Source organism: Puntigrus tetrazona, chromosome 17, assembly GCF_018831695.1.
Source record: "Puntigrus tetrazona isolate hp1 chromosome 17, ASM1883169v1, whole genome shotgun sequence".
Classification (NCBI taxonomy): domain Eukaryota; kingdom Metazoa; phylum Chordata; class Actinopteri; order Cypriniformes; family Cyprinidae; genus Puntigrus; species Puntigrus tetrazona.
In genome coordinates, this window is record NC_056715.1 from 6,718,685 (window position 1) to 6,736,713 (window position 18,029).

Consider the following 18,029-nt stretch of genomic DNA (forward strand, 5'->3'; position numbering starts at 1 on the left):
ATATCAAAGCCTCAAACAAACATAAAAGGTTTTGAGAAAACAATTATCAAATGTAACAGCTCGTTAGTTATGAAACATAATTTTATGTATGTCTATTTAACAATAGACCCTAGCATATACTTGATTGGCAGTCAGATGACTCAGTCTTTGTTTGACACATCCATTATGTCTTCAGTTCATCTGTTCCCCTGTGTGTTGATGTGGCTGTTTAAACCATTTAAGCACATTATTTAATTCATCTCAGGGTTTAAACAAGTCCATTAGCTGGGTCGCCTGGTCTTAGAAAAGCAGCCCCAGGTGTGCATTAGTGCATGCATTAGAGAGAAACCTGCACCTGTGTTCGCAAGTCTCCCGATGACGATAGAGCAGTACTATTTTATTTTAGAAGAGCTGTATAAAAGAGACCATGAACAACACACTTCATCTAGAACAAAGACAGCAGGTAAGAGACCCTTTACTCTCAAAATGTTGTATTGTTTTAAGAATATCTATGCAGATTGTGATTCTGTAGTTCTAATTTAGACTTTAAACTTAAAAAAGAAAGCATTCGAGTGACTCTAAATTTATATTTGTAATATAAGTCTTAGCTAACCATTATTTTTATGAAGCCATTACAATAACATTTATCCACTGCTTTAACCCCTTAAAAGTTCAATCAACCTCTTTTTATTAAACATTTACATTGCTTAGAGAAATTATACAACTTCTTTGTATGGTTTCTGTTGCATAAACTGTTGAAAAATAAGGATGAGTATAATAATGCTGTACATTTAGTTTTGCCTTAGACAGGTGTGACTTAATAATTTAGTTTGAATATATTTATAGAACCAAATAATTAAACATAGCATTTTTTCTATTCTGAACTGGGAGATACTATTAACTAACTTACTAACTAAACAATCCACCAAAAGCATTTATTATATGATGCAATGTTGCGTATATGAAATGTTTATGCTTGAGTTTTAGCATGGAGTGGAACGGAAGGTTGCTGGTCCAGTTGTTAATGCTGATGTGCGTGTTGGAGGTCAATCTTTGCCAGCACTGGTCATATGGTTGGCTTCCTGGTGGAAAGAGAAGCCTTGGTGAAGTGGAGGCAACATTTAGGGTGAGGTTACCTTCTTGTTCTCATTTGGTTAGATTCCATGTCTACGCATGTCCACTTTAGTCCTTTTAAGTAACACTGGGTGGCATGAAAATATTGAAAGTACCGAGATGCGTGAGTACTAACGTTAAGTAAAAATTTTACTCCATTAGATGATGGATGCTGGCGATGCAGTACTGTCCATTCCTGCAGATTCTCCAATAGAGCGGCTTTCACCGATACACATAGTAAGAGCATAACTTCTTTCTCGCTATAAAGCATCCGCAGCTTCATTTACCAGTGCGCAACTGATCAGTGATGTCCTTCTATTATAACTACAGGTGAATGAGGTGGACGCTGAAGGTTTGCCTCTGAAAGAACAGAGATTTCCCAACAGACGAGGAAGAGTGTAAAATCACAAAGCATGAAGATAAACCCTCGGAGCCAATGAGAATAAATTTAAGTTTTGTTCCACGTGAGCAGCATGTATTTTTGGAGTCCTACTGGAACATCCTCCTCGTATGGTTTTAATAAACGTACTGCATTTGAGGCACATCGCCTATACGGTTAATACCAAGTATGCCTAATTTGTTTATAATTATTATTAAATGTGTTCAGAGATGAAGCAAAATTGCACAAACCGATCAAATACCCGAATGCCTTTCCCCCTCAATACAGACAATAGGATAACGTTACGCATCCAATCTTTTCTTCCACGTGGTGGCGCTGTTGCATCTGAATATGGCTACAGTGACCTCACGAAAAAGTTGCGAAACGTGCTGTAGTTAATAACTAAGTATTTACAAAGATGATCTGTAGGCTAAGCTTATCGCATTTGTTAGCCTTTAAGATTTTAGCGTTTTCAAAGCACTAAATAATTTGATTAAAACTGCGTTTTCGTAATATTTGTGGTTTGAATAAGACATAAACTTAAAATTAAAGTGTAACGTCGAATTATTTAAAGTCAGCTTAAAATATTTTGCTTAACTTACATCGAGTTTAACAAAAAAAAAAAAAAAACAGCATAATGAGCATGTTTTAAAGCATGGTAGCTGGTTTAAACTTGGTTGGTCTATAGCGGGTCGCTCTGGTTTTAGCTGGACACATGCTAGTCCTTAGCAACTAGATCCTGCTCAGGACCAGCTTAAACAAGCTCGTAACAACTAAGGAGCAGCTCAAAACCTAACCAGCATGTGCTGTCAGTAAACCGAATACATGTAAGGTTCACTAAAAATGTGCCAATATATCTTATTAAGACTGAGCAGATGGCCACGCTATCGGCGGCTGAAAATGTACCTTTTCCAACAGTTCTTCTATATTAGGATTTTGATTGAGACGGCTTTACACCTCTCATACTGATGACATTGCTCAGCTCCACACCGTTCTGTGATATTATCAGTGAAACGCGAGTGTCAAAGGTAAATCTGTGAGGTGAGATCCTGGATGGTGTGACACATTAATCATATTTAAGTGCTTAGACATTATCACCTCTGAACATGAAGCTTAATGCAGGATCTACGCGCACAGCATGACGCGTTCACCTGTGACAGACACAAACTTCAAATCTCCTCGGAAAGGCTCAAAGGTGAGGGTTAGCGGTTAGCAAAATCAGTACAGTTTCTTTAAGTAACCCACAACCCACGGTTTGTTCTGACACATTACAAGCTTTGAAGATTATAAGGGCAGCATGAGACTAATGCAGCACAGGGATAATATTGTAAGTCACCATCATTCTGTCCATCAAAAGAAAGTCTTTACTTTTAAGGCGTAGTTTTATTATCATTCTGAACCACTAAAAGTTTGATCACGTCTTACTCTGACATGATTTACAGTAGACTAATTACATGGATACTCCCCCCGGATCACACCCTTTGTTCAGGAGTATAATATGATTTAAATGTTCAATTTTACTTTTAATTTTGTTATGTTGTCTTACCCACAGCAGATTAGTCTCCCATCTGCTGACATCTCAAAAGAACATCACCCAACATTGCTTCCTGTTAAGTTTCAAACTGTTCGTTCTGAATGCTATTACGGCAAAAAAAAAATTCTGCAGCAAACCGTGCAATAAAAGCACTACATTTTCTCGATCCTTGATATCTACTAGTGAACCTATTTTAGTTTTAAAAACATTATAGAGATTAATATAGCGTGAAAATGGTGCTCAATTCAACCTCTACCACAGAAGGGCCTATTTGTAGGAAAAAAATAATACACTATAAAATGTCTTTCCCATTTATACTATTATAGAGGATGTTTGAAACTGTGGATTGCTATTTTTTTTTTAGTAATATGAAACATTTCTTGTAAGTTGCTGTGGACATGGCTATTAACTAAACCAAATTATTAAGCTATTAGCCAAACAAAAAAAAGTTGTTACTTTTAAAGTAATAAAAGCAAACATATTTTATTTTTAGCAACATTATTTTTTTATTTAGTTCAACTTGATCTACTTGAAATAAAATAGCACTGGTTTTAAAGCATCTAAGTTAATTAAACAGATGAGATTTTTATGGAAAATAACAAAAATTCATTTACTCCAAAAATCCAAACTTCTTAAAAATATTATTAAATATTATAAATATTCTATTTATATTATTAACATATTTTATATATTATTTTAATTTATTGCAGTTAAGTTATACATTATTCAGGTTTTTGGTAACAAAACCAAAATAGATTTGGTAATTTACAAATATTATTGAGTAGAAAACAGCCTATTTTTATCATCTACTAAAAAGGAATAAGAAAATGAAAGCTTTTTAGATTCTAGTCCTTTTTGTGTAAAGTGTCACAGGAAATAGATACAAGGCTGTAATGATAGCAGCCCCCACACTCCATTAAATGATTTGAAATTGCAGGGAGGGTTTGAGTTCACTGAGCAAGATCCAACTGTTTTATTCTGTCAGCCACAAATTGCTCTTTTGTAAGGTGGCATGAAGCCGTATGTGAAGGCTTAGTGAGAGATCAGCACAGCCCGAGGCAGTGGAAGCAGCGTATGTCACATGTGATCAAACACAATATAAAGCAGTATCACACCACTGACTGTGGAGATCTCCCCAGGGACGCCCCTCCTTCATCCTCCCATTAAAAGAGATCACGACTGTCTGTCTCACATCCAGAGGAGCTACATACTGAAAGCGGAAGTGTTTGTATGGCAGCTAAGTGGTGATTCTCTAAATTTTGAGTTAGTATAACTACATTTGCATTATATTAGACATATTATGGAGTAACAATGGTCAAAAGCTTGAAATAATGAAGGTGAAATACTACTTTGTATTTACGTAATAGTGAATGATACAATGTACTTATATTCATGTTGTATTGCAAGTCATTTTTTTGCAAGTCAAGTTTAGGGACAGGATTAATGGTTCGGTTAGGTTAGAGAGGTGAATTAGAGGAAGAAATTAAAAAACATTTATGTACACAATAAATGACTTCTATTAAAATCAATCATTTAAATACACTCAATATAATGTGGGTTCTATTTTATGATCTTTATTTAAAAAAAATAATGGAGCAATAATAATAATAAACTCTCTTTTATTTTAATGTATTTTGAATATTTAAATTATTTATTTGGCGAGCATAACAGACTTCCTTTAAAAATATTTAGAATTATGTATTTTCTATTTTTTTTAAATTCTATTAACCATTGAGCCAACATTAAAAACATTTAATTTAATTAAACAATTTAACTTGCTTTACAGAGCTGTTTATTATCTTAAAACACGTCTTGTATAAATGAGATACAGAATACAAAATAATTTGCTGCAAAAATACTACCTTTGCATCTTAGTAAAAAGCATCTTGCATCTTTTTCTTTCATAATCCTTTGGATTAAACAACAAACGTATGTTAAATGAACAATGTCAATGAAACACTGACAACCAGAACATCAAACCAGCTGCTCTCAAAAACACATTTCCAATATATTCTTTACTACTCTATACTAACTATAGAGGATATATAGATAGCAGCAAAGGGTCTATATGCTAAATCGGAATATAATTTGCCCCGTCAACCAGAAATCAAAAAATGGAATTAACGAAATCTTTGTGAAGAAACTGAGAAAGAGCGTGAAGTGTTTTTAGGGTCCATCAGATGGATTTTTCACTCTTTGATGCAGTGATATCCAATGCTTTTTTCTCATGAGTAAGCAACCAAACTTTAATATCATCTCCCTTTCCTCCCATATATGAGCCACTGTCCCCTGTACTACGCAGCACCCGGTGACACGGCACTATCAAGGGAACCTATAAGATCAAAAGATAAAAGGCTGCATCAAATAAAAAAAAAACCTCAAGGTACATCAATCTGTCATGATCATTGCAACAAACTCACCGGGTTATTCTTCATGGCTGAACCCACTGCTCTCACAGCTTTTGGATTGCCAATCATTTCGGCAAGCTGCTTGTAAGAGACTGTTCTACCAAGTCCCACTTCCTTAAACAGAGTCCTCAGCACATGTGCTTTAAAAGAGTCTGAGAAAGAGAAAATGATTTTACTTGAAATGAACTACAGATATAGTGGAGTAGTGTGTGTGCGCGTGTCTAACCGCTCTGCATTAGCGGATGGTGCAAGGCAGGCAAAGGAAGAGCGCTGAGGGATTCGGGTCTCATGAAGTAGCACTGAAGCCAGTCGACACAGCACTGCAACTCAGGGCTCATTTCTGACTTTCCAACAGGGCGCACACTACAAGATACACATTAAAGAAAAATTTGTTGAAAAAGCACTGTATTCATTTGTTCATCAGGACAGATTAATTAAAAATTAAAAAGGAACACTCCACTTTATTTGGAAATAGCGCCACAAGAGTTTTACTGTTTTGCAATCTATTCAATCCAATTGCCAATCTCCAGCTCCGCCGATAGCACTTTTAGCATAGCTTAGCATCGATTATTAGATCCAATCAGACCAGTAGCATCGTGTTCAAAAATGAGTTTAGATATCTTTACTATTTAAAACTCGATTCTTCTGTATTTATATCGTACCGGCGGAAAATATAAAGTTGTGATTTTTTAGGCCGATGTGATTAGAAATTAGCCGTACCGTGAGTGTAGCAGGCACAGTCACATCTTGCAGCATGTGAAAACAGCCAGACTCTGCTTCCACAGTGAGCGTCTCTTGCAAGCTGGGGACTATTTTCCAGCCGTGATACAGCAGCAGCAAACTTCCCTGCTAAATGCACCGGAATGGTAGTATAGTTCCTAATCATTTCGGCCTAGAAAATCTTTTCATTTTCCGTCGGCCTTAGTACACAATATAACTAAAGAAGAGTCAAGTTTTAAGCTGGAAAAATATTTAAACTCATTTTTGAACGCGATGCTACTGGTCTAATTGGATTCAATGATCTATGCTAAGCTATGCTAAAAGTACTATCGCTAGACTAGGAGATCGTCTGAATAGATTCCAAAACAGTAAAACTAAATTTATCATCTCTAGGGGAGTGAAGTGAAGTGTTTCTTTAAGGTTTACGTCACTTGCTCACCGTGGATCCTCTGCAGTGAATGGGTGCCATCGGAAGAGAGTTTAAACAACTGATAAATTCATCATAACAATCCACACAACTCCATCAATAAACGTCTTTCACTAAGTCCAACATGCTTGTGGATCAGCATCCTTGTTGACACTAGAGCCGTTGAGAAACAGAGTTACGACACTCCCATAGACTTCCATAAGAACTGAGAAATGCGGGGGTAAAGCGTGGCATGGAGTGGCCAATAGAGAGTTGAGGAAATCACAGCAGTTTTTTAAAAAGCAAAAAAATACTGAGGGATGTCTTAAAGCAAAACATAAATAAATAAGCTATTATGTCCAGTAGAACTCACAGCAACTGGACTAGAGCTAAACATAATACCTACATATCTATTAAACAGCCATACTGTGCTTAAACCATGCCATTTAGGAGTGTAACTATATGCGTATAGTGTATCATACGGTTTATGGTCATTTTCCAAATCAAAGTGATCATCCTTATCCCCTTGTTAATGCAGACTTGAGTCTGCACATGTAGAGTAGAGCACATGTGTGTCATTATGTAGTTGTTTGGAACACTCTTGGCAAAGGGAGCAAAAGGAGATGTAATTTCCTCATTATCTTCCACTGGGATGTTCCTATGACAACACAGCGCAGATATGCATTCACTATATACTTATTCACTCATTTATTAAATTATAATAATTTATTATTTAACTATTTGTATTATTCCATTTAATCATATAATTATTTACAATATTTTATATTTATTATATTTATTATTATAGCATTTATATACTCACTGATTTAATAATGGTTTAGTCAGGTGTAATATATTAGTCAATTACATAACATTATATTGTAAATTACAATATATATTTTTCATTATTGTTTAGTCTTTTGACTGTCTAGTTTCCAGAACGGTTTGTCTTCATGAATAAGAGATACAAATGAATGTTTATGGAAACCAAAACATAAGATGATGTTTTAAAGCAGTTTTGGTATAACAATACTTGTTGAACTAGTGTTCTTCAAAAGTCTGAGCATTGAAACATGCGCAACAAAGACTATTCAATAAATATCATCATCACTTCCGTCTCTTGCTTCAGCGGTTCACTGGCTTTTGTCTCAGTCAACTTCTTGGTCGATAGATGACTGTTAACAGAGTTTTGTGTATTTTGGGTACCAGACAAGGCCTCCCGTTAACATGGTTTTGGGTATTAGACTATTTTGCAGACAAGCTGTTCTGTTACCAGACAAAACTTAGATTTTCTGATGGGATCTAACGTCTGGGGCTGGATCTTAATTATCTGGCATGGAGGCATGATCTATCTATGCACAAGTTAATAATCACTAGAAATTGCTGCACATATAGTGAAACTGCGGTCCATCCTACCCATTCAAACTATGGTAACAAGTTCTGTCCTTGCCAAAAGAGTGGAAGTGAACTTTTGACCATAGTTGGCTAATGATTGTTTTGGGAAACGCACCCATGGTTGATACTAGAACATCCCGGTCATCTAATCAGAACTGAGGGATAAATCTATAAGAAATGTCAATTTTAGCCTGAATTCATCAATACCAATACAGTCAATTTTAGTTAGATGCTTCTACACCCTTGTGATTCCACTCTCGTTTTATTTGAGATATTATAGGGATAGAGGAAGGTCTACATTTTGGACAATAATGTTGATCCCGGAACATGTCTCACTTTACGAAATCACGGCGACAGTGTGGATTACACGACATGACTGGCTAATAATGCGTGACAGTTTGTGTCATGTTTGCGCGAGTTACCTTTCCTCTTTGTTTGTTCCCAGTTTGATATTAATGGTATGAACTCCCTTCTCGCAGCCGCTCAGCAGGATGTCTCCTACTGGCGAGCAGAGAGTCACATCCCGCAGAACACAAGAAGCGCTGTCAGACATCACAAACTGCACACAGCAAGCAAAGCGCTATCAAAAAGCTGTTAACGCATGCAATATATACTGAAGTCACGTGTGACAGAAAAAACTCGCACGCAAGCCGTAACACGTCATAGACCCGCACATGAACGCTCAAAAAATACTTTTTTACGCACAAGGAAAATTAACACCGACAGTTAATACAGGATCCTATTCATTTTATTGCAATTGTGAGCGTATTAACAAACTGAAAAATAACAGATATTACATACATGGTGGCAAGGAATAATGGACGCCAGGGACTTTTTTAATTTCTTCGGAACATGCCTGAGCATGTTGTTTAATTCTCTTCCTGCTTGGTAAATGATGTAAGGACAACCGACCAATCAGAGAACAGATTATTTGCGCTCAGCTCCGTGATTGGACAATTTCGCTCCCACGCTGCCCTTCTGCAAGCGGCGTATTATTATAACATATTTCATGTTGACTGATTTAGGTCGAGCAAATCTTGATAGCAGAAAAATTGTAATATACTTTATTAATACATTAATTCACACATTCATTAAGAGAATAGCTCCTAATTTTGTACTCTATTTCATAAATACAACTCTGAACAAAAGAAAAATCACACATTGGCACTGTTGGGAAGGGGTTTTCTGTGTATAGGTGACTGCGCAGCCTCCTCTCTCATACACAGGGAGGACTCACTCATGCGCTCAGATTTAGAGACACACTTCATGTTCAGCATTTGGTTTTATTTTTGATGCCTCCTTGTAGTAAAACTTGATCGTTTGAAAGAGAGCTAATATGAGAATTCAGTGAAGTATCTTATAACACACAAATAGAGCTGCCTCCCCTGCCATAAGAGCAATTCTCCACATAATTTAATGAGACATGAAGATACAGTCCGTGTATAACCTGGGCTAAAGTAAATCCTTGTTAGAAAAATAGAGTAAATGCATGGAGTAGCCAATCAGAACTCAGAAAAGATGACACACATAGTTATTTAATATTTATATTTAACCATAAATGCACTAATAACAGAGAGGTGCATATTTTAGACATTTAACAAAAAAGTTGCTTTATCACCAAACAAATATGATATGATAACATACTTTTTATTGTTTTTGTATTGCCTGTACTGAGAGAATCTTCAAAATGCAAGACAGACATTGCTATTCCCTAACTACAAAGATGTCCATGTGAGAGTGTGGCTGGTGTCATTAGTCCATGTAAGGCTGTAAAAGACAAACAGAATAGACACGAGTCTGTTGAATTTGCACACTCAGTACAGTACTGTCACAGAAGAGCAGACGAGAGGAGCTTGTGTGTAAACAAGTGCATGTCATGTGTCATTACCGTGCAGATGGGGACACCTGAAGCTTGTGCTGTTGAGGACTACAGCTTCAGAACTGGAGCAAATGCACTTTTTTGTTTCACTACAGACATGCATAAAATAAAAGGAAGGTTTAAAATAAACATCTATAAAATATGATTATAAATTTGTCTTTAGGATTAGTGTTAATAATTGATTACGATCATTATGCAATTTGACCATGATTCAGTTGGATAATATCTTGATGTATAATTATGTCGAAAAATAATGATTTTAATAACAGAAAATCACATTAACATTTTTTTTTTTTTTGCAAGTATAATTGGGTTAATTATAAATGCTAATTAAATTCTGGGTTGTGCAGCATTCAGTATTTGAATGTGAGGAAATGCTATCAAAATTAATTAGAATTTAGCTAAATTCATAATTCAACTGTAAAAAAAACTTTTAATCGTGACTTTTTGGAAAAAAAACCAAAAATATTTCTCCAAGAATGCTTTGTTCTTACCGATGTATTGTTGAGTGTCCGCTGTGGGACCGTCTACGAATGGCTGTGTGGCCACAGAGAAGTTTGACACAGAAGTGCGTGCGTGTGTTTGTGTGTTCCCAGCTATTGACGAGTGTGTGTTTGACTGTGTGTGTCTTGGGATGTTAGAGTGAGAGTGTGAATGTGTGTGTGTGTTCATGCATGTATTGGTATTGTTGAATTCAGACTGCTGTGATGCGCTGCCTGCAATAAAGCCACTGTTTGAACTCCGACTGAAACCCACTGAAAGAGACACTAAGAGACATTCATCTATTATTACGCTGTTGTGGTGGATACGTACCATACGCAAATGCATTTATACAACATACCTCGTTCTACATCTGGTGAAATTTCTGTGGTTACGGGTAACTGTGCGTCAAAGGAGTTAACACCCATCATTCCGGGTGAATTTGTGTGGGATGGGTTTCGCGGGATGGCGTGGAGTACCTCTGCTATATCAGACGCACGCTTCAGAAACATTTCCTGTTATCAGACACATATAAATCCACAGAAATTACATCATTTCCCGTTCTGGATTTCAGCAGCAAATGAGGATAGCAAGCCCGAGTAAATGTTATGTTGACCTGGTTGTTGTGAGGCATTCCATAAAACATCTCTAAGAGATCAGCTGCCCTCTTCAGTAAGACTTCCTGTCAATCAAAAATCTATTTTTATGTAATTGTATTTTGAAACGAGAATTGAGCGCAGACCAAATTCCATGTTTGGACAGTCAGATTTATTAGACATGCTATTGTATGACTGAACTTGGATGAAATCAACTCACTTTTGGTAGTCTTTCCACATCACCTGGATGATGAGGAAGCACTTTCTGCAGCCGCTGGAACCCATAGTCAATGGTTGGCTCATTTAAAGCTTAAAAGTGAAACACTTTCCAAAGTTAAACTGTAATGTACCAGCCAGAAATTAACAAATTACATTGTCTGAGCTTCTAAAAAGGCATTACATAAGTGGAAAAAAATAAATGTTCTGCTTTTCAGGTATTCTTAAAAAACTACATGGTTACTGTAAACACTTCATACTTTGTAATTCTTACCAGTGTAAATAAAGCGTCCTGGAGGTCCCCTACAGAACTGCTTGGATTTGTAAAACAGTGTAACTTCTACAACCCCAGGAATGTGGCGAGGTGGAGTCTGCACACGAATCGCATTCGGTGTAATCACCTACAAAACATAGGAAGAAACCATCACCCTCTCAGGAAGCAGAAATCCACATTAACTTCACCATCACATACAGATCTCTTTCTGTGGAGAGAGTACATCACGCATATCACTAAATTTGAATCAAATTCACAGAAGTCATATATACCAGCAACAATGTTTTGCACACAATTTGCAAAGCTATGTGGGAACTCTGTGGTGAAGGATGTCCAAAAAATGAAGACGTGATACAAGGAAGCTAAAAATTGAACAAAGAAGTATTTATAGTCATTCAGGAAACAGATATTGAGATTACACACCTCACTCCAGACCACCACTGTCCCAAAAACCACTTGTAGACCATCAAAGAACCGATCTCCAATAACAATCACTGAGGCTCCACCTGATGTCCAACCTTCACTCGGACTGATGGCTTTGATGCAGGGGATCTCAGCTAAATGAACACACGAATATTAGCTCAATACAATGACTATTGCACTTCAGATATAGGCCTACAAAAACTACAGCAAATTCAAGCTAAAAGAACTCCCTTCTTCGACTGCATATTTGCACGCACATTATCATATGAACAAACTGTCAGTAACTACACTGATTTGAACTGTATAGTTAGTTGTGTGCGTTTGATTTTGAATTAAATCATTATGGAATTATTAGAAGCGTGTTTGAAATGACTGTACCATCAATCATCTCGAATCTTCTTGGTCTTCTGCCATGCTTTGAATTGTTATGCACAAATATATTATCCGAAATGGCTAGAATGTGGCCCTTTACAAAGACTGTGGTAGAGACCAGCACCTGCAAAGCATAGGATAGTTAAAATTTTAGTCAGAAAATGTTGGGATGACACAAAAGTAACAGTGTAGGCTACATTTATAGTTACATATATATTTAATTTCTAAAATGTAATTCAGTGCTGTAAGGGACAGTCTTTTCATTTAATATTACATGCTGAATAAACAGATCCATTATCAGACACATTATCAGACATTGTGTGTGTACCTGGAAACGACGAGTGTCTCGTGGGTTCCCTGCATTTTTCAGGCAATTTTGATTACATTTAAGAAAAAATTTCAGGAAGAACCTATGCAATACATAAAAAATCATGCAAAGATATGAAGGTATTTGTGCAGTCACTGAGAAAATGAAACCGACAATTGGAGAGATGAAAGAGTACAATCTGCTTTAAAGAAGACCAGTACCAGTTTATTTAAATAATATCTTTGCTAATAATAGCAATAAAGTTTTCCTTGTCTTCTTTTGTACTTAAACATAGTAGAGCGCATAGATTTCTTTATTCATTAACATTTAGCAGACTCTTCTATCCAAAGAGACTTATAACTGAGGACAATGGAAACAATCAAAATTATCAAAAGAGCGATGATATGCAAGTACTATAACGAGTCTCATTTATTCATTTATAATCTTACAGAAAGCAACTGATTGTCTTACCGATCAATAATGATGGGGTCTGATGGTGTTTCATTCCTGTTTCCACAACTTTTCTTATCACAACAACGGCTGAAAATTCACGCATATAGATTAACACAATTATCACTGCATCAACTGTAAAAATAAATAAATAAAAACGAAAAAGTAAAGTAGCAAATTATAATTACAGCAAATAAATACTAATTTGTACAACTATTGTATAAATGTTTGCATGAGTTAAGTGTGTTACCTGCACATTATCTCATGAGTGAGAAGAACACGACACATTTCAGGGTTTTTATCTTGACCTTCGAACACAATTGCCTGAAAGAGTCATAGAAGAAAAAAAATATATATATATATATATATATATATATATATATATATATATATATATATATATATATATATATATATATATATATATAGGTCAGTATTTATGTGTATTTCAGTGAAAAAAAAAATCACTTTATCACTTAAGAGGTATTATTTTCATTTCATTTTGTTGTCACTGAAGTGATCTTCTAATGCTAATACACATAGCATATTTTTGAAATTAATATTAAAGTGTTTTACCTGTTTGGTCACAGAGTCTATCAAACGGATGTATAGATCTTGCTCTGTTCTGACTCCTAAAACACAGAAAAAGTAATGACAAAGCATTAGTACTGAACAACTTCCAGGTAGAACTTTCTAAAGCAGTCCACACTTTATACAGTACTCACCATTATTGTACAGTAACTGGAGTTTGTAATGGATTCCATTGTTTGTTTTTTCACTTACTGGCTCCTGAATCAAAGGAATGAATAAACAAATAAGCTTTGCTTTGCATGGCTTCATCATCTCTAATTTCCAAATTCATTGTTTCATACATACCACCTCACCTTCTCCTTTTCAACAAAGTCCACAAACGCAGTGCGCTCTATCTCCACAGACTGACCCTGACTATCATATAAAGCCAGCACAAAGTGAAAGAAGTTTGACTTGCGCAGGTTGGCAGGTGGCTGCTTCTCAAAATACACCCGGGCAAGACCAACACCTCTGCCGGAAAGAAAAAAAGCGAATTATTTAGGCTCAAATCATTTTTCAAAATGCTTAAATGCCAGCTTGCTGTGATAAAAAAAAAAAATAAACAAATAAAAATACATTCATAATTGCATTTTACCCTCTAACACACGCTTAAACTTCCCAATTTGAACGTTCTCCCTCCATCCGTTTACCTCTGAGCAGAGAGGTTCGCCTCAGAGTGGAGCCAGGGACGAGCTGACCCCGGAGCGGTCCTGACCTCCTGCTTCATGGCTCCCGCGCTGCCTCTCAGTCCACAGGAACCCGAGAGAACAGCTGACAAGAAAAAGTTCCTTCTCCGCCAGAACCGCAGTCTAACAAACCGCGCGAAAATAGTTGGTTAGGTGTAATATTGTGTTGTATATGGGCGTGGCTGTGACTCACGGGCACGTAAAACAATCAGAGTCAAGCTGGAAGAACTTTATAAGATGGAGCATCATCCCCCCACCAAGATGACGCGGAATGACATCAAGTCCTTTCATACTTCATTAAGAACCTGCTGGCTGCTGATGGCCATGGGTGATTATTTTTACATTTATTATTATTTGTCTTACTGAAGATTTTCAAATAACCCTTTGACATAGTGTAAGCTATATATATATATATATATATATATATATATATATATATATATATATATATATATATATATATATATATATATATATAATAGGCCTATAAATAACATTACAGTGAATAAATTTCAACACGCAATTAGTCAAGTAATAATACAAATTATCATTTACAATTTCCTTCTTTTTGAAACACTTTCGAACATAACATCGCAGGTTCTTTTTTAATGCTGAACGGGGAATATTTTGCATGTGCGAAATAACTGCCTGAAGGTTTCTTATAAAATCTTCACACAAGGCATTAATGAAACCTCCTGCTGTTCACAATGTCAAATCATCAAGCGCTCACAAAGCCTTACACTATTTCTCTCCTTTTCAACCTCCAAAAAAACCCCTGCTCGATAACATGATCGCGTGCACAAATTAGACAATATATGCATAAGTGAAAAAGACAATAAAAAAATAAGAAAATCAAGACATGGACAAATCCAAACAATATTCCACAATTATAATTTATTTAAAATTATTTTGTCAAATGTTGCTGTAGCTCTAACGGGCCATTTTTAAGTCCGTGCCGTCACAATTCATTCTGTATATGCAATTTGATTATTAATATACGTCTTAACCGTGCTCGTTTATCATACAGCAGAATTTTTTCTCTAAGCATGTTTAGTTGTGTATTTAAGATAGCACTGCACGGATATCCATTAAAAGGGTATAATCTTTGGTTATGAGGTGTCGACTTCAACCGAAAAACAAGCAGAAAGTCCCACACCGCCACCTGCTGGGAAAAATTTTAAAGTATTTATTTTTTCAGCAAGAAAATTAATTTCAAGACAACAATTTCAGTAAAAGGCTTTATTGGTTTTCCATAGCATGTTACGTTATAATAAATGACAGAACACGTATGTATATGCCTCTGAAATTTCTGTCAAACATTTTTTAAAAATAATGATTAAAAATGTTGGTGGTCTGAAGGACTACAATGTGACCTGGTCAGTAAAGTGATCTTTACGCTCAAGTATTTAAAGTAGCAAACATTTTAGTTCCAAGCAAAAAAAAAAAAGAGATGAAATCTATTAGGCATATTTTCAGGTTAATCTAATCTGATACACATACAGAACCGGATTAATCTTTTTTTTTTTAAATCTGTGCCAAATTCCCCACAGGAGAACCAGAGTGTTTCCATCTCTCATCATATTTTCACAGCATCCTCTTACATAGCCCTGCATTTCTCCTGGAGAAAAACTAAAGGCTTCCAGGCTGTCAGGTTCTTTCTGGAGACACTGACACACACACATATTCATGCGCTATGACTCAGATAACAGAGCACTGAGTGGAAAGACGTCGTCCAATGCAGATCCTGCAGAGAGAGATTAAAAAGAGACCCTGTTAACAAAGGAGTGACAAACCAAGTCAGACTTCATAAATGAAAAATGTCTCACCCCAACCCAAGCATAAGGATGTGTGTCAGAACTAGAGAGGGTAGCAGTAACTTCAGCAAGTTTGTGTTAATTTCCTTGTCATTTTTGTCTGCGTTTTTGCCGCACATTCTGTTCCGTTTTGGCCGTTTAATAACAAATGCCGTTGGTGGTACATTCTCCGGTCGGCTGGACCAGTCACAGATCCTTGCGACAGCCTCAGCTTCCTGTTTACTTTCTGCTACAACTTCCCCCTGCGACACAAAGAGCAAAGCCTCAAAACAAAATCTGCTATTTCTGTAATCGAAGAAGAGGTCGAGTTTGTTGAGAGTTACAGAAATTCAGCATTACATAACTCGATCACCCGTCCTTTGTCTTAAGTGGGTGCGCGACTCCAATCCATCAGATAACGTAAGGTGAAGCGAAATGCCGTGTGTTTGTTAGAAACAAATATAAGCCACTTTAAGGCATTCTGTTGCAATTCAAGTACAGTTTGAACGTTTTCACTTTAAATTGTACTTGAATTGTGCATATGCTTTTCCTGATCAGACAAAGCAACGTTTCACTTGAGAAGGCATTTAAATATTGTGGATAAAGCACTAGGACTGGTAAGAAGCAATGTTATATAAACATGCTGTTTTTTGCTTCACAAAGTGTTAAGTGATGTTCAAATGCATTCTAATAAAGAATCAAACTCATCCACATCTAAACTGTTTTAGTGCAATATTATATACCACTTAAACCCATTGTTCTTGCCTATGAATTTTGTTGAAGTGTGTTTATATTTTAATAAATGCAAACCTATGCAAGAATAACTTTTTTTTTTTACCTGTGCAATGGCGTGTATGTTAAAGGAGGCTGCACTGATGAGTGGAGGTGTCTGGACACGTTGAGGACTAGGAGGAAACGAAATCACCACAGCCAATGTGATTGGAATTATAATACACACCCTTGTAAAAGACGTGCATGTAGTTTATACACACCTGCTACAGTGAGAACTTGTCCGTGAACTACTGCTGGATTCCCGTTGTGCTTCCAGAAGCATTTTTTCCAGGTCTGTGATATCAGACATGGCTGGTGTGCCCTCACTGTGTTCACTGCATGAATCAAAGTGGAGCTCTACCCATGAGTCTGGCGGATAAAGGTACATGAGAATAGAAAAAAATTATAATTGAAAGCAGTTTGCACGTAGTAGTGAATGATTGATTAGGTTTTTCAGATAGAGCTTTACAAACCACAAATACTTTACTACACCAGAAAGGAGTGTTAGACCATATTTCCATCAAAAACAGAACAAGTGTTTGTTTTAGCAAACAAGTTGCTGACTTGGCAGATTTTAACACAAAGTTCTGCTTTATAGAGATTTATAAAAAGAAAACAGCGTGTACGGGGTAAAAGTATTTATTGTTAGTATTAACGCTCGTTAGTTGACGATGTTGGTTTAATCGAGCAGATTGTGTAACTCACCGTGAAGACTTTCTTCCTGTTTGATAAGTTTTTGCGCTGACATCGCTGTTCCTTGGAATTTGAGATAAATGTAATTTTGAAAATGTAGTGTGTTCCCACACTTTGTTTGTTTGTGAACAAAAGAAAAAAAAAACTAAAGGACGCTCGACCTGAGAAACATACGGGTCAGTGTTGCGCTCCTGGAAAACACTGACGAAATCTTTTGTTTACAGACAGACATCGAGCTCTTATTGGTCAGTCCGTAGACCAATCCTCTCAACCTACGTAGGTCTAGAACCCTGGCGCGAACACGCTGCACTAGAATGTGCTTTGTTGTTGTTGTTTTAGGAAATAAAAAAACATACAATAAATTATAGTGAAATATAGTGATGTTGTTGTACTCACTCCATCTAAAGATTTAAGTGGCTACGTTAATTTAATTAAAAATGTCCGATAATCTAAATACAATCAGACGGAAAAAGAGTACATAATGATTTGTCTGTTCATTAAATATTTAGTGTTGGTGCAATGGTACGGTTCTATGTATGTTTAATACACACCGCTGTAGTGCAGGTGTGTTTGTTTTTGTAAATT

The 18,029-nt window shown here is 36.2% G+C and overlaps 4 protein-coding genes across 5 annotated transcripts; 1 reads left to right on the top strand and 3 right to left on the bottom strand.

Annotated features, from left to right (window-relative positions):
- The first annotated feature begins 68 nt into the window (after positions 1-68).
- Positions 69-1,560, top strand: gnrh3 (gonadotropin-releasing hormone 3). Of its 2 annotated transcripts, XM_043263359.1 has the most exons (4): positions 69-442; positions 967-1,105; positions 1,255-1,329; positions 1,423-1,560. In XM_043263359.1, exons 2-4 carry the CDS (start codon positions 968-970, stop codon positions 1,492-1,494), a joined length of 285 nt encoding a protein of 94 aa, XP_043119294.1. In that variant the 5' UTR covers positions 69-442; position 967; the 3' UTR covers positions 1,495-1,560. The 2 variants fall into 2 exon arrangements, with proteins under 2 accessions (XP_043119294.1, XP_043119292.1); XM_043263357.1 differs by having other exon boundaries at positions 69-1,105.
- Positions 1,561-4,674: 3,114 nt separating this feature from the next.
- Positions 4,675-8,855, bottom strand: mgmt (O-6-methylguanine-DNA methyltransferase). The gene is made up of 5 exons (XM_043262158.1): positions 8,736-8,855; positions 8,357-8,493; positions 5,640-5,776; positions 5,426-5,565; positions 4,675-5,337 (listed from the first exon to the last, which is right to left on the bottom strand). Exons 1-5 carry the CDS (start codon positions 8,796-8,798, stop codon positions 5,182-5,184), a joined length of 633 nt encoding a protein of 210 aa, XP_043118093.1. The 5' UTR covers positions 8,799-8,855; the 3' UTR covers positions 4,675-5,181.
- Positions 8,856-8,882: 27 nt separating this feature from the next.
- ebf3b (EBF transcription factor 3b) lies at positions 8,883-14,520 on the bottom strand. The gene is made up of 16 exons (XM_043262157.1): positions 14,152-14,520; positions 13,816-13,972; positions 13,657-13,720; positions 13,508-13,563; positions 13,182-13,255; positions 12,953-13,021; positions 12,503-12,584; positions 12,181-12,298; positions 11,803-11,936; positions 11,380-11,506; positions 11,110-11,198; positions 10,910-10,975; positions 10,655-10,808; positions 10,308-10,580; positions 9,823-9,902; positions 8,883-9,701 (listed from the first exon to the last, which is right to left on the bottom strand). Exons 1-15 carry the CDS (start codon positions 14,226-14,228, stop codon positions 9,862-9,864), a joined length of 1,581 nt encoding a protein of 526 aa, XP_043118092.1. The 5' UTR covers positions 14,229-14,520; the 3' UTR covers positions 8,883-9,701; positions 9,823-9,861.
- Positions 14,521-15,411: 891 nt separating this feature from the next.
- On the bottom strand, positions 15,412-17,666 carry bnip4 (BCL2 interacting protein 4). The gene is made up of 5 exons (XM_043263860.1): positions 17,457-17,666; positions 16,973-17,120; positions 16,819-16,885; positions 16,014-16,243; positions 15,412-15,931 (listed from the first exon to the last, which is right to left on the bottom strand). Exons 1-5 carry the CDS (start codon positions 17,497-17,499, stop codon positions 15,886-15,888), a joined length of 534 nt encoding a protein of 177 aa, XP_043119795.1. The 5' UTR covers positions 17,500-17,666; the 3' UTR covers positions 15,412-15,885.
- Between the last annotated feature and the right edge of the window lie 363 nt (positions 17,667-18,029).